General features: G+C 47.5%; 1 protein-coding gene and 1 pseudogene across 1 annotated transcript; one reads left to right on the top strand and one right to left on the bottom strand.

Annotated features, from left to right (window-relative positions):
• Window positions 1–7119: 7119 nt before the first annotated feature.
• Window positions 7120–8674, top strand: LOC117851790 (ADP,ATP carrier protein 1, mitochondrial-like; annotated as a pseudogene).
• A 28-nt stretch (window positions 8675–8702) lies between these two features.
• On the bottom strand, window positions 8703–15342 carry LOC117851789 (sodium/hydrogen exchanger 4). Its single transcript, XM_034733690.2, has 14 exons — window positions 12028–15342; window positions 11792–11910; window positions 11590–11687; window positions 11301–11360; window positions 11163–11209; window positions 10877–11071; window positions 10702–10748; window positions 10555–10621; window positions 10369–10469; window positions 10145–10246; window positions 9880–10021; window positions 9695–9757; window positions 9534–9617; window positions 8703–9443 (listed from the first exon to the last, which is right to left on the bottom strand). The coding sequence occupies exons 1-14, from the start codon at window positions 12208–12210 to the stop codon at window positions 9159–9161; spliced, it is 1593 nt and encodes a 530-aa protein (XP_034589581.1). The 5' UTR covers window positions 12211–15342; the 3' UTR covers window positions 8703–9158.

Below are 15342 nucleotides of genomic sequence, written 5' to 3'. Positions count from 1 at the left end.
AGTCATGCAATTTTGAGTTAAGGTGGTCAAACAAGGGTTTGATAAGATTTTGACTATGTTTTCGAACAACTATTCCAAGTTTTCACACATCCAAATCATACCGTGGTTAAAGGTTATGCATCAGACTACAACTTTCATGTCGAACAAAAGTAAAGTATTTCGGTAAAATTTAATTTTACCAGCAGTCAAACATGATAGCTTTTCAACAATCCAACACTTGGGTTTTTCCACTTTTCATGCATTTAACTTTGGAGTATTTGTTTTTCTTCTTCATATAACTTGTTCATGGGTCAAATATGAGTTGTTTGAAAATGTTAGCAATACCTTGGCATAATTTCCATAGTTTTTCATATTTTTACATTTTTTATTTAAATAGGAAAATGGCCAAAACCTTCCATAAATTGTAATTTAAAAGGTTAAAAATCCGCACATACGTAACTACACTTGCAATAGGAGTAAAATTCACCAACGGTACACGAACTTGCAACAAGTGTCATCTAGGTCCTCGAACTCCTAAAATGCACATCTATATCCATAAACTTGCTAATCTGATGTCCAAATCACCGGTACTTAGGGCCTGTTTGGTTTCAAGCTCCTAAAAGTTTTAGGCAACCTTCTAAAACCTCCTAAAAAACTGTTTGGTTCCACCTCCTAAAACTGACTAAAGGCAATAAATACTATGGCAAAAGGACCATGGTACCCTCCCCCAATGCCACTGCTCCTTCTCTGCCTCCCCTCACTTTCTCCCTGCGGTCGCATCCCACTCTGCTCCTCGAGCATCTTCACGTTGATGCTGAGGAACTTCTTGGTGGCCTCCTCCGGCTGCAGAGCTAGCACCGCCGCGGCCGCAGCCACGGCCTGCGGCGTGCCGCGGGGCACACCACCGCTACCAGCGCTGGACCTCCTCTTCAGGAACACGGTCCCCAGGACCATTTCGCGGCCCGGGAGGAAGGGGCCCCTCAACGCGAAGAGCGGGGGGTGGAGGGCGGTGGTCTTCATCGTGGTGGGGGAGCAGGAGGAGGCGCGCGGGCGCAGGAGCGGGAGGCGCAGGTCCACGTGGGGAGGGAGCGCGGTGGGCCTAGCATGGTGGAGGGTGAGCGACTCCATGGACATTGCAGCCACAGTGGTCCGGTCGGTCGAGGCAGCCGCAGCGGGGATTCTCCGCCTCCGTCGGGTCGCGAATTTGGGGGAAAGCAGGAGGGTGGGGTAGGTCGCAGCGCGGTGGGGGAGGAATCGGAGGGAAGCGGAGCCCTTGCGACAGCACCACCTCCACCACAACCTTCATGGGCGGCGTGGGGACAAGACATAGCTCCGGGAGCGGGGTGGAGAGTGGCGGGCGGCATCGAGGGGGAGCAAGCAGCCACCGGCGTCGGGGGAGCGGGAGGGCGGCCTGGGGCTCCTGGGCCGGCGTGATGGCGACGCCCTCCTTCTGGAGCCGGAGCACGGGGTGATGGTCTGCGTCGGAGTTGTAGGTGGCCCTAGAGTCGGATCCGACCGCGACTGACTCCTCCACCGGCGGTGGATCGAGCAGCGGCGGGGATGGGGGTGGCGGGATTGGGGTTGAACGGGATGGGGGAGAAAGGGTCTACCGCGGGAACAAGGGTGCGAGGGGCGCTAGCGGTCGAGAACAACCTTTAGTTGGTTTTAGGAGGGGTGGAGCTCCTAAAGTTCTTGGACCCTCCTCAAACTTTTTAGGAGCTTTTATGAGGTGTGTTTTTAGACAGATTTTAGTTACTTTTTAGCTCCTAAAACTTTTAGGAGGTGGAACCAAACAGGACCTTAGGTTAAACCGCATGCGTGGCATGCTGAATATGCAATGACATGGACATAGCATGTGGGGCCCGTATGTCATGGCCTCTCCTATGACCCCTCACCATACGGTTCCCCGCGGCCATCCGCTGCCGCAAGCCCGCCGTGGTAAGTCCACTGCAGTCATCCGCGCACAATGACCCGCAACCTTGGCCGCCGACTGCTCGCTTCGGCGCGACGCCCCTATCGCCGACTGCCCGAGAACTCGGCCAGTGTTGAACTCACCTACGTCTCTTTCCTCCGCTCCCGGCTCACCTCCGCGATAGTGCGGGTGATAGTGGCTCTGAGCGCTTCGACGGATGAGGGACTCCGAGCACCACCCAGCGGCTCCTCCAATGGCGCCCAACATCCTGCGGTGCTCCGCAACGAAGCAGTGGGGGCAGCCCCAAGCAATGCGCCTCGAGCTTCGGGAAGGCATCGGCAGCCCCAAGCAGCTGGGGCTGTGCGCAGGGCGAGTGGCCGAGGGTCACGTGCCGGCACAAAATTTGATGGCCGCTGGCACAAGCAGATGACGGCGGCGGCGGTGCTGCATTGCCGGAGGGGAAGGCGGCCGGGGCCGCGGCCACTGCAGCGGGCGGATTGCAGGGGCGGCGGCTGGGGCCGTGCACGGGTGAGCGGCCGAGGGTCATGGGGCGGCGTGATCTGGTGGCCGCTGGCGCGAGCAGATGACGGTGGTGGCAGCGCAGCCCCGCTGGACGGGAAGGTGGCCAGGGCCGCAGCCACTGCGACGGGTGGACGGCGACGGCGGCAGCTGGGGCCATGCACGGGCGAGTGGCCGAGGGTCACTGGGCGGCGTGTTCTGATGGCCGCGGTAGCCATTTTCGACTGCCTTGGATTTATTTTTCTTTTCCTGTAATTACAAAAACATGGACCATCAGATCATTAGAGGAGAGAGATCCGATTGACACATGGGATCCACGTGTCAGTTCCACGTCATCCTCCAATCAGCCTGCCACGCATGCAGTTTAACACGTGTTATGTAGATTTGGACGTCACGTGTGAAATCATCTAGGCTCCTGGGTTTTGTTAATTAATGACAATATTTATGGACTAACAATTTTATTGGAAATATGAGTATAGGTTAGTCTTGGAGATGAATTAGGCTTCAAAGGATGCTATGGTGATAGCTTGGATGAATTTGCATTGGAAAGCTCAAGGCAAAAGTATATGATAGGACTTTTCTTTTTTACCGGTGAAGAGGTACTTAGTGGATGATAATTAACCGGGTTAATAGGCTAGATAGCCGTATTATCAAGAGGGGTCAATTTCATTTGCTTGACGGTTTTATAGTGCCACTTTACTTAAACAATTGCATTGCATGCATATGAGTTTATCTCGTTTGGAAAGTGGATAGAAAAACGGTAATGTGTGTTTCAGAAAATAGCTAACACACGTGTATGGCAGACGGTCTCCCTTGTTGAGGCGAACCGTTCTTTGACTTAGCCGTTTTTGAGCTTGTTTTGTAGTGCTAAAAAATTTGACCGGAGGACGGTCCAGCCGTGGGAGGCGGACGGTCCACTGGCTAATTCAAAAGTTAGACAGAACATGGAGATGTTCTGGTGTGGGTGCAAAGTTGTCATGGCGAACAGTCCAGCCCTGACAAGCGAATGGTCCGCCACTTATTCCAACTTTTGGACACCACAAGGTTTGGTTCTGGTAAGGGTTTTCAAGGTGAACTGCGTACGGTACAGCCCCCTGGAGTGGACAGTCTGCCAGCTAATTATAAAAGTTGGACAGAACCTTGGCGTTTGTATGTTGGACGGATATGGCCGACGGACGGTCCAAGCCGGCTCAAGATCAAGCTAAGTCCTGATAGAGGAGAGGTTGGAACATTGAATCCACCTCAACGTGGATTAGGGGTGACCGGTAAGTCATCGACACCACGGAATAAATTTGTCTCTTGTCTTCGATTATTTCTTTGCTCAATTTCATTATTGCAATTTACTTTGAGCAATTATATTCCTAGAGATTGAATTGTATCTTGTCACCCTAGGTTGCAAACCCTCACTTAGTTCTAGGAAGAGTAGAAATAGAATTTCTCTTGTGGTACTAATTAAATTTATTTAGTGTTATGATTTTAGTTGAAACCGCCTATTCACACCTCGTCCAGTTGGTATCCTAGATCCTACAATGTGAACTGGTTAGCAAGTTTAAGGATGCATATGTGCATTTTTGGGAGTTCAAGGACCTAGATGACATGCAATGCCAAGTTCGTGTACCACTTGTGAATTTTACTCTTGCAACATTTATTAGCGAAAAAAATTATTTTACTATCCTTACCTATTCACTTTGTCCATCTAACCCCCTCAACAAAATTTAGACTTGATTTACTCCCCCAAACGGTTTTAGTTGGTCCAGATCAACCCCTAATGATTGTGTCATTTTTTCTCTGTATATAATTTGATTTTTAAATTAAAATTTTATGCATGGATAGAGAACATGATGCCTTATGTTAGAAAAATATATTAAAATTTTTTCATGGTTATTTTCATAGGTTAGGAACATTTAGAAGTAGAGATACAAAACTGAATGAGACATAATCATGGAAGATTCATAATATATTTTTTCTAATATAGGACATTATGTTATAAGTCACATTGTAAAATTTGAACTTCAAGCTTCACTTGTACAGCGAGAAACGAAAAAGGCAAACCTCATTAGGGGTAGGTTGGACTAACTTAAACAGATTGTGGGAGTAAGTTGAATATAAATTTTGTTGAGGGGGTTAGGTGGACAAAGTAGATAGATTATAGATGAGGGCAGGATTTTTTTCCTATTTACTCTATGCATTTATGTATGTATGATTAATGCTAATTATGTGCATATGATCATCATCTAATACACTTTATTTAACACTATAGGTGTTATTACAATGTCAAAATAAAAACAGTTAGGGGGTTCACTACGGGAAACAAGAAAATTGCCGAGTGCTAGGGGCACTCGGCGAAGGGCGAAATACACACGGCAAACTTTGAGTCGGCAAACAAGGATTTGCCGAGTGTTTTCTGTCGCGCACTCGGCAAAGTCTTTGCCGAGTGGCTAGAAAACACTCGGCATCCAATTGTTGAAAAAAATAAAAAAAAACCTAATCCGCCGCCACCGCCACCACCGCCAGCACCACCAGCCACCACCGGCCACCACCGCCAGCCACCACCGCCAGCATCGCCACCGGCCACCGCCGCCAGCCACCACAACCAGCCACCAGCCACCACCACCACCACCACCGCCAGTCGGGAGGGGAAGGGCCGGAGGAGAGGGAGGGGAGGGGCACCGCCCGCCGAAAGAGATGGAGGGGAGGGGCGCCGCCCGTGCCGGCGGATCTGGAGGGGGGAGGCGGCGGCGCCGGAACCAGGGGAGGCGTCGGCCGCACCACCAGCACGTCACCACCATCCACGCCGCCGCCGCCGCCACCATCCCTGCCGCCGCCACCATCCACGCCCGCCGGATCCGGGGCCCCCAACGCGAGTCCCCGCCGAATCTGGGGCTCCCGACGCGAGTCCCCGCCGGATCCGGGGAGGAGGGGCGGATTCCCCGCCGGATCCGGCCGGATCTGGGGAGAGGGGCGGGGCGGCCACGCGAGGGAGGGAGGAGGGGAGAGGAGGGGGAGGGGCGCCAGTAGGAGAGGGAGAGGGAGAGGGAGGGAGGGAGGGAAGGGGCGGCGGCGGCGGCTAGCAGACGGCGGGAGAGGAAGGTGGGGGAGGGGGGGCGTCGGCCGGGGGTGCGCCGGACGGGTGGAGGGTCTGGTGCGGGCCGGCGCCGGACGGGTGGGGGACTGGGGGGGTCTTAATTGCGGCGCGGGTGGGTTTGGCCCTTTGCCGAGTGTCCTACGTGGACACTCGGTAAAGGATTTTCTTTGCCGAGTGTCCCACATAGGACACTCGGCAAAGTTTTTTTGAAAAAAAATTAAAAATATCCAACAGTTTCAAAAAAATACCAAATTTTCACACGAACCAATATATATCCTCTATTGACTATACAAAAAGTTTTGTAGTCAATCCAAACTCGACCGTCACTTCGACTCTAAATCTTGTCGAATCCTCTCAAAGTTACTATTCTTCTTCTGAGATGCTTCGGTTTGTAATCATTGTACATGATGAAATGTGCAAAACTTTCTCAATTTTTTTTCCACAGCCTCCACGTATTATATCATCACATCATGACAAATCTCATGATTTTCAGACTTTGCTTGTTTTTTTTTACAATTTAAAAATACTACTGCCACACGTTCATGGTCATATTTCCTGAACAAGATGTTCGAAATTTCTTTTCATTTCATGGGTCAGATCTCAAAATGGGCCAAATAACATGAATATCATTTTTCTACTCATTTTGTTCCATAATTTGAATCACTTGCAGTTCAAATTTGACTTATACCAAAAATTTTCTTGAAATGCAATTAATTAAATAAATATAGCAAATAAATCCAAAAATATACCAAATTTTAACATGGAGTACCACATGTTGTATGTGGGGAGTAGAAAAAATTTCATGGTGAAAAGAGAAAAAAATATTTGTTTGCCGAGTGTCAAAAAAAAAACTCGGCAAACCCCCCTCTTTGCCGAGTGTCTTTTGTGACACTCGGCAAACTACCCTCTTTGCCGAGTGTTTTCTTTGACACTCGGCAAAGAAGGGGGTTTGCCGAGTGTTTTTTATTTGACACTCGGTAAAGTCCCGATTTGCCGTATTTTTTTTTGCCGAGTGCTTTTGACTTGGCACTCGGCGAAGAGCTTGTGTGCCGAGTGCTCGAAAAAAAACACTCGGCAAAAAAAATACACTCGGCAATTTTTAGCTTTCCCGTAGTGGTTTTGGGCTTTTGGCGGGGCGCAGCGCTTTTGGCTGGGAACGTTTGGGTAGGGTGAGCTAAAACGGCAGTACAGTTAGCGTGGAATTGAATCGTGTGTAGTGGCAATAACATGGAACATCGGATGAAGATCATGAGGTCCTGGTTCAATACTGGAGTGGCGGCGGCAGCAACGACGTGCAGCATTTGGTGATGTGATGATGGTCCTATTGTCCCTGGTTCATTGATCCAGAGTTTCTTTGATTTCAGTCAACCTCTGGGCCGCCCAAGCATGGTGCCTGGCTGTTCTTTCAAACTAGTAGAAGCGACATGAAGGCTGTTTATACATGCATGCAGATGCAGATGCAGATGAGTGCATTATTACGTCAGTTTTTCGTTGTCACTCCCGTTCCCGTCATCTTGTCGGCTACTCGCCAAGTCGTGTCGACTAGCTCTAGCTGGCACTGATAGCTGCATGAATATCAGACGGGGCCGCAAATGTGATCGAAGCTTCCCCCTGAAATCCTGAACAGGCGGTGGCCAAGCCGCTCTTCACTTGTTGTAAATTAAAATTCAGCCACCAGGTCACCGCAGCAGATGGGAGACGGTCTACGCATGACCATCAAACCCTCTACATCACAACGGTGGAATTTGCTTGGAGGAACAGAAAACAGACCACCCTGATTCGGTAGCCAGCGACCTTCCCCAGCCAGCACTAGCTCTCTGCATTTGCTGATTGCAAAGCTCCGAGTGGAAGAGAGAGGCCCATTACTGTATTATTAGGCAGGGGTTTTCAGTTCGGTTGCCATGGTGATGGCGGACCGGGCCAACGGCGGCTTGCCCGCGCGCTTCAGCATCGCATCCCAAAGCAGCAACCACTTGGCGGCCATGAGAAGAAGCTAGGCACACGCGCATCCTAGCGTCTGGCGCCCCTTGATGCCGACGGCTCATGCCACGGGCGGCAGCGCTCCGCCGGCTGTCCAGGCCTCGGCGCCCGCGGAGAAGAGCAAGAGCTTCGTCGCGGACCTCCTCCTGGGCGGGGCGTCGTCGGCGGTGTCCAAGACGGTGGCGGCTCCGGTCGAGCGCGTCAAGATGCTTCTTCAGAACCAGGAAGCGCTCATCCGCGCCGGCCGCCTCTGGTACCCCTACGGAGGCATCGGCGACTGCTTCCGCCGCACCGTCCGGGAGGAGGGCGCCCTCTCGCTGTGGCGCGGCAACGGCGCCAACGTCGCCCGCTACTTCCCCACGCAGGCGCTCAACTTCGCCTTCAAGGACTACTTCCGGGGCCTGCTCGCCTTCCGCAGGGACACGGACGGCTACTGGCGGTGGTTCGCCGGGAACGTCGCCTCCGGCAGCGCCGTGGGGGCCACGTCGCTGCTCTTCGTCTACTTACTCCCTCGACTACGCCCGGACGCGCCTCACCAACGACTACCGCGCGGCGAAGGGTGGCGGCGAGAGGCAGTTCGCGGGGCTGGCCGACGTCTACCGCAAGACGCTCCGCTCCGACGGCGTCGCCGGCCTCTACCGCGGCTTCAACGTCTCGGTGGTCGGGATCGTCGTCTACCGCGGCCTCTACTTCGGCATGTACGACTCCTTCAAGCCCGTGCTGCTCACGGGGAAGCTGCAGGACAGCTTCCACGCGAGCTTGGCGCTCGGCTGGATGATCAGCAATGGCGCGAACCTGGCCTCGTACCCGCTTGATTCCGTCCGGAGGAGGATGATGATGACCTCGGGGGAGGCCGTCAAGTATAAGGGCGCCATTGACGCCTTCGCCCAGATCATCAAGAACGAGGACCCCAAGTCGCTGTTCAAAGGCGCCGGCGCCAACGTCCTCCGCGCCATCGCCGGCGCCGGCGCGCTTGCTGGCTACAATCACCTGCAGCTGCTCTTCTTTGGCAAGAAGCTCGGCTCCGGTGGCGCCTAGACACACAGGGATTCAGCGAAAAACAGTAAAAGATGATGACGACAAGTGCATTTGGTTGTTTTAGTTGTTTTTATTTATTACAGGTTCTGATAGATGTTTATATATAGCTCAAAATTCAAAACAAGAAGCATTCAGATTTCAGATTGCTTACGTTCTGCCTACGATTCTTCACTCGGATTGTGTGGTTTTATCTTTACATGTCTGATTGTGATTTTTGCTTATGATTTTTTTCCCATAAACCTGAATTTACTGTAAGAAGTAAGAACTTGGTTGTGTGCGGCTGAAGATAATTCAATTTCTAAAAAAGCCTGATTGTAATTAAGTACTCCAAATAAAGAGGACTGAAGTTGCTCGGAACTAATTACTTTTACGAACTTTACAGTGCCATCAGCAACAGAAATTCAAGAAGCTCTTATCAGCACAAAGCCAGCCTGCGAAACAGAGTACGTGTTCTCTGATACAGTTTTCTAAAGGCAGGAATTTCAGGTTCTCAGTCTCAGGGCAGCGAGCCAAACGCTTGGCTTCTGCATTTGCTATTGTGAAACTAAACAGGGGATCGCGACCATGGACGCAGCTTCTTTCTCTGCATTTGATTTTAGAACTCCAGTTGCGGCGCAGCATGCCAGTTCTGTTGCGCATGCACAGTCAGTGTGACTGCGGTCCACCGAAGATTGGCCTCATGAACTTGTCATCGAACTTCCTCCAGTAGATGTGAACTGTGTGGACGGGCCTCTCCAGCAGCATAGATATGCTTCTCTTGGCTTGCTCCAAGACGATACCGCTGCCAGATGCGTCTTCATCAGTTGAGAAAAATGGCAGGGTGAAGTCATCCTTTGGGGAGTTACTGCCTGTGCTATGGCCTCTGGATGGCGCCACAGAGTGATGTGGGAGCATGGCACTTATGAGAGGCCTAGTCAGGAAGCCAAACACCTGAAATCATGGGGACGTTTCAGCTTTCTGAAGTCTTGAACTATGAACTGATATGAATTCAAATAGCATCGGGTTCAGTAGGATACCAACCAGAGTGGTGAAAAATACTACAATAATTGTGCTGGTAATGATGGTGGCATGAACTGGATCTGATGTTACACCCGAAAACGTGAACTGCAACAATGCAAGTTTCAGAAATTAAACATTCTAAGGACGTATACATAATGTAATTACACAGTAGGAAACAGCACCTGATTATATGCTAGTGCAATTGAAACAGCGCCTCTCATGAGCCCAGCCCACCAAATGACAAACTTGACGTAATTAACAAAGAATTTCGAACGTCATTTAATTGATGCTCCAATAGAGAATGTTGAGATATGCATTTCAGTCCAAAATTACTGAAAGAATGAAGAATTGCTGGTCCCAAATCTACCTGGTGCTTGAATGTGATTGGCACTCTCTCAGAACTTCCACTCATGTTGTTTGACAAAATGGATATAGGGAAAACAAATGCGGCTCGTCCCAGTAACACGAGCAGAATGATGATCCCAAAGAGACTGATGGATGTCTTAAAGCTGAGAAAATTACGAAGCCATGATTTGAGACATGATTTTAGATAACGCGAAATAATAAATAGAAGCTACTTCAAACCGCAGAAGATACAGAAAAGCCAGAGACCTGTATGCTCTGTAGCTCACCTTGCCTTCGATGTCTTCCACTTATCAATGTCAAGGGCATCCATACCAACATAAAGAAAGATGAATGTCTCTGCGATGAATGATGATGTTGCAAATATATGCCTGCATTTCCATCCATCAGCCAATGAATATTTCATAACAACATAAGCATTCCTAGAAACTGGAAACATTGGCCTCAAATAATGGAACCCAGCATCATAAATTTCGAAATAGTGTTATCTCACTTTGTTGTGATTCTTGAGCTTGCTGTCACATTGTGCCATGCATAATGGGACATGACAATGCCACAAAAGAACACGGTCAAAATTCCACTCAGCTCTAGCAACTGCAAATGGGGTGCATGCATCATCTTCAGATAAATTGTGTAGGAACTTATTGCAGTACTAGTTGTTATATTTGGATAATCTTACCTCTGCCATCATGTATGATAAATAAGCCATGAGAGCCATCAGGGCTACCTCTCGGTCAGTTGAATGCCTGAAAAATAAGGAGAAGAATCTCAAAGATAAGAGGGGAAGGTGAACACTAACCAAATATATTTCTAACAACTTACTCACCTACCCAAATACAGAGCTTTGAGAACATAAGCAGTCGATAGACCGATCTGATAAATTATGGTAAAAATTAAAGGGTGAGAAAAGAAATGGAATGCTGTAATTCTGGAAAATTAAAACTCTATGGTACTGCAGTATATAGAGTAATTCAGATATGGAAGAAAAATAGTGTCCTCACTGAGATTCCAAGGACAGTGCTGGTCGCAAACAGATAGAGAAAATCAGATATCACTTTTAGCACAGCCCTGCCCTTGAGCTGACTGATATTGAGATTCTTTATAGCATTGAAAAGAACAACTGCTGTTGCATCATTGACGACTCCTTCTCCAAACACCAAGCTGTACAACCTTGGTGTTTCATCTTGGTTTATGACCTGTGTTTCAGAGCTCCACTTATTAAAAACAGATGGAAGCGGAACATGTATTAGCAAGATGTGGCAATTCAGAATGCAGCGTATAGCAGACCTGCAATGTGCACACGGTATCTGTTGAAGAAAATATAGCTCCCAAAGCTGAAATTGTCAGCGAGGTCAGTACTATTTAGAAGCGAAAAGGAGAAGGAATGGAGGATAGTTAAAAATAACACAAATAAGGAAGACGAACCTAGATAATCTGATGCATCAAGTTGTCCAAATCCGACTTTCGGGAAAAGCCAGTAGCAGCCTGTTATCGAGAAGTATGCCATAAGAAATCACCACAGCTGAGAAAGTGGTACCAATAGAAATCACCACAGCTAAGAAAGTGGTAAATGATGAATTTCACACACCAATTATTGGATGGGATAAAAAATTTTAGTTGTTATGTTCTGAACAAAAATGTGACCTTTTTAGGGCAGCCAAAATGTGACTTGTATGTGATCAATATGCAGAAAATGCAGAATCGGCAAACCTACCTGCGGAAACTATTGCAACTGAAATGAAAACACCGAATACCCCGAAAGACATGATGGTCATGAAGTTGTGGAAGAACTGCTTCTTCTTGACCTGAAACCTGTACAAACAAAAACCATGTCCAGATCACTGGATTATTCGAAACAGTTCAAACCCTCAATTAGGCAGGCCACTATAATGCTGCAGCAGTGGAAACATACATACCCGGCATTGAAGATTATCGGCGGAAGCACGTAGATGAAGAAGAGCTGCTCATCGAACCGCATGATGTGCGAGTGCTTCCCTTTCGTGAGCAGAAAAATAATCGCTCCAATGAGGCATCCCTGCCAAAAAAAAGAAGAAGAAAATTTGTGCAAATAATCAAGGAATAGATCTTGACAAAAAAAAAGGAGACTGAATTAATATTGAGAGAAAAAAATTGGTGGGGCTTTGGTTCGTACGATGATGAGGGCGGTGATGGACTCGTTGACCCACTTGTTCTCTTCGAGGAGGTGGCCGGCGACGAGGCACAGGCACAGCACCCCCGTGAACACGCAGATGGACACCACCGTTGTGCTGCTGCCCGCCGTCCCTCCCACCGTCGCCGCAGCAACCAGCGCCTCCCACCACGCCGTCGCCGCCATGGATTCTCCTCCCTCGATGTCTTGCCCATGTTCTCTGTTTGCCTCTCTGCTTTTGCTGCCGCTGCGCGACGGAGGATTTTGGCGCGTAGCCGGGGGCCTTGGGAACGGCGGTGCACGTCACGGCGGCACGTGTGGTCGCGTGGAGCGGCGGTGCCTGCGTGGTACGAGATCCCAGAAGCCACGTGTGTGGGAGGGAATCCTGGCGCTGCTCCCGTGGTTCATTCCGGGGCCCGCATGTTCGGGCCGTCGGAAAATCCGTAAATGAGCTCCAAAATTTTAAATCAGCCTACGAGGCTGTGCATTTTTTTTAGACTGAACAAATGATTCAAATTCCTAAAGTTTAGGATATCCTCCCAATTCCCAAGTAAAAATGCGCATATGTCTTGATTCAAATGATTGGGCTGGGCCAATGCAGCAACGGCCCAAGAGGCCATGACCCAGACAGTAGTTTTTTTAAAAAAATATTATTATTAGTTACACAATTTGGCATGCAAGGAGGAAAGCTATACATGAATGAATTTTTCAAAGTTTTATGGCAACTATTTGAGTTTTCAATCAACTTATCAATGAATTTCAAGTGGCCAATGTGACTTACCATAGAAGCGGCAAAACACATATCCAAGCAAAAAAGTTTTTGCGTGTTGTGTGCCGGAACGATCCGAGGAAGTTTTTTATAGCAGCTATTGCCATACGCCCATACCCCCAACGGTAATGATGCTGAAACTCTAAGAATCAATGGCGTGTGCAGAAGCTCTTGCCCCTGGCACCAGAATGTGCGTTATAAATTCTTCAATTTTACCATTTTATATAAAAGTGAGTACTATTGGCCCCAAACCCCAAAAGAAAAAAAATCATAATAATGACAAAAAACATATCCAAACTATAAAAGTTTTGTAGATGACTGCACAAGCTGAATGTTGATGCGCCTCTTGGCCCCAAGTGATATTGGTGTTTTTCTGGAATGATCCAAGGAACAATCCAACTATTTTTTTATAACCCCCTCCCTCCAACAGAGGGGGAAAAATCAAGTTTCTGGTTTTGCCCCTGCTTGTGGAAGTGTTTTCAAACTGCTTCTACATTGTCAAAAATATTAAATAGAATCCTAGATGCTTTTACATGATGATCCTTTAAAGGCCATTCACGAAAGAGATAGCTTTTGATTATGCGCAATTTGTGCATGAAGGTAGGGATTCTACCATATAGGGCAAGCTAGAGGCTCATAACCTAGATCAGGTGGCTTTACTCGTGGCTCCTGGGAATGACTGGCATGTTTGGTTGGCCTCACCCCTGTATTTCTAGATGTAAATGTTTCTACCAATAATGTATAAGTCCATATCTTCCTCTAGAAAAGTAGGCAAATAATGACAATAAGTCGTTGCCTAAGTACATGGACTACTCATTCATCAGCATTTGACCACTGGAAAACAGGAATTTCCCCAATGAAATATGGAAAATAGAGGATACCATTGAGAAAACGCTATTATCGCTCGACCCTATTTTTCCATTTTCAACCCAATTTAGGGTAAGAACTGAAAATAAGGGATAATGCAAAAAGAAATAAAGGAACATCATCTAGTTGAGGAGGGAGTTTCCTATCCCATTTTCATCCCTAGCCACCATGATAGTTTGTGATGCTCCTACACTCTGCAACCAGCCCTCTAGTCCACCTAATATGGTGCACCTCTTAAAATCCTAATCCTAACCCAATGTTCCGAGATGGTGAACGAGCTACAAGATAGCTTCGTAGAGATGGTTCTCCAAGAACTGGCTCATCAAAGTGGAAAGTCAGAGCATAGGGTATCTTAAAATTTCAAATGCAAATATCACTAACATTCAGTACTCTCCCTATTCGTTAGTAGGTGCAGTTTGACTGTCCAAAATCGCATCTAATAACTAGTAATTAGTTCACTAATATGGGAACTATGTGCCACAAATTGGTACCACTTGTTACCATTGCATTCCTATTTAAAACATTTTTCTATGTTTTATACTATTTTTGTAACTATTAATAAATATCATAGAGACAATTAATTAATTTTTTATATTCGTTTTGGCAAAGCCCATAATGAACGAATGCAGCTGAGTATTTATTAGGAAATGTTTGGACCATGATGATTTATGATTAAGACCACAAACGTGCTAGGGCGTGCTTAAAAATGTAACATTTCAAATATACCATCCTAAACTATCGTACATACTACCTTACAAAAATTAAATATACTACCTCGGCAATATATTTCATAAGTTACCATGTCAAATGCTGCATAATGTGGAAAATGTTGGTTATGATACTTGTAGCCCCGGAATTAGGTATTATAATATTATGAGTTGTGCATTGAGTCTCAAGTTGTGAGTGCATCATCATGAAGTTGTTGAGTCTTTTACCGTGTGTTTGCCAGTCTCGCCGGTCCTTGCCAAGGCTCCTATTCTGATGGCCTCCATGCCAATGGATGTAAAGAGTGGTCAGTATGGCATCGTTTTCTGCTAAATAGAGAGTGGTCAGTATGTCATTGAATGGGAAGCTCTAGATAGTATTCTCGAAGCAAAGAATTTTCCAATAAAATGGAGGATCTGGATCAAGCAAATTCTATCAACAAGCCAAACGGCTGTCCTCCTCAATGGGACTCCTGGAAGTTGGATCAAATGCAAGAAAGGTCTTATCCCCCTATCTCTTTATTCTTGTGGCTGATGTTCTCCAACAGTTGCTTAACGATGCTTCTGCTAATGGGATCCTCCAACACCTGGTAGTAGACTCTACACCATGCCCTGTTCTTCAATATGCTGATGACACCTTAATCATCATCAAAGCTAGTGAGCATCAACTACTTGCTCTTAAGGAAATTCTCTTAGCCTTCTCCTGTGCAACTGGTCTGCATATCAATTTCGACAAAAGTACTTACCTACCGATCTGCATAGAGCCCAATATAGCTGAAAACTTAGCTTCAATTTCCAATGCCCGGTTTCCTCCTTTCCGCAACCTTACTTTTGTCTACCCCTCTCCACCTCAAGATTGAGAGTCTCTAATTTTCAACCTTACATTGCTAGCTCAGATAAATACCTTGCTGGTTGGGAAGGTCACCTCCTCAATGAATGGGAAGAGCAACCTTAGTCACTTCTGTCCTTTCTTCCCAG

The sequence above is a fragment of the Setaria viridis genome, chromosome 4, assembly GCF_005286985.2.
Source record: "Setaria viridis chromosome 4, Setaria_viridis_v4.0, whole genome shotgun sequence".
In the NCBI taxonomy this organism is placed as follows: domain Eukaryota; kingdom Viridiplantae; phylum Streptophyta; class Magnoliopsida; order Poales; family Poaceae; genus Setaria; species Setaria viridis.
This window is presented reverse-complemented; position numbering and strand designations above follow the sequence as displayed.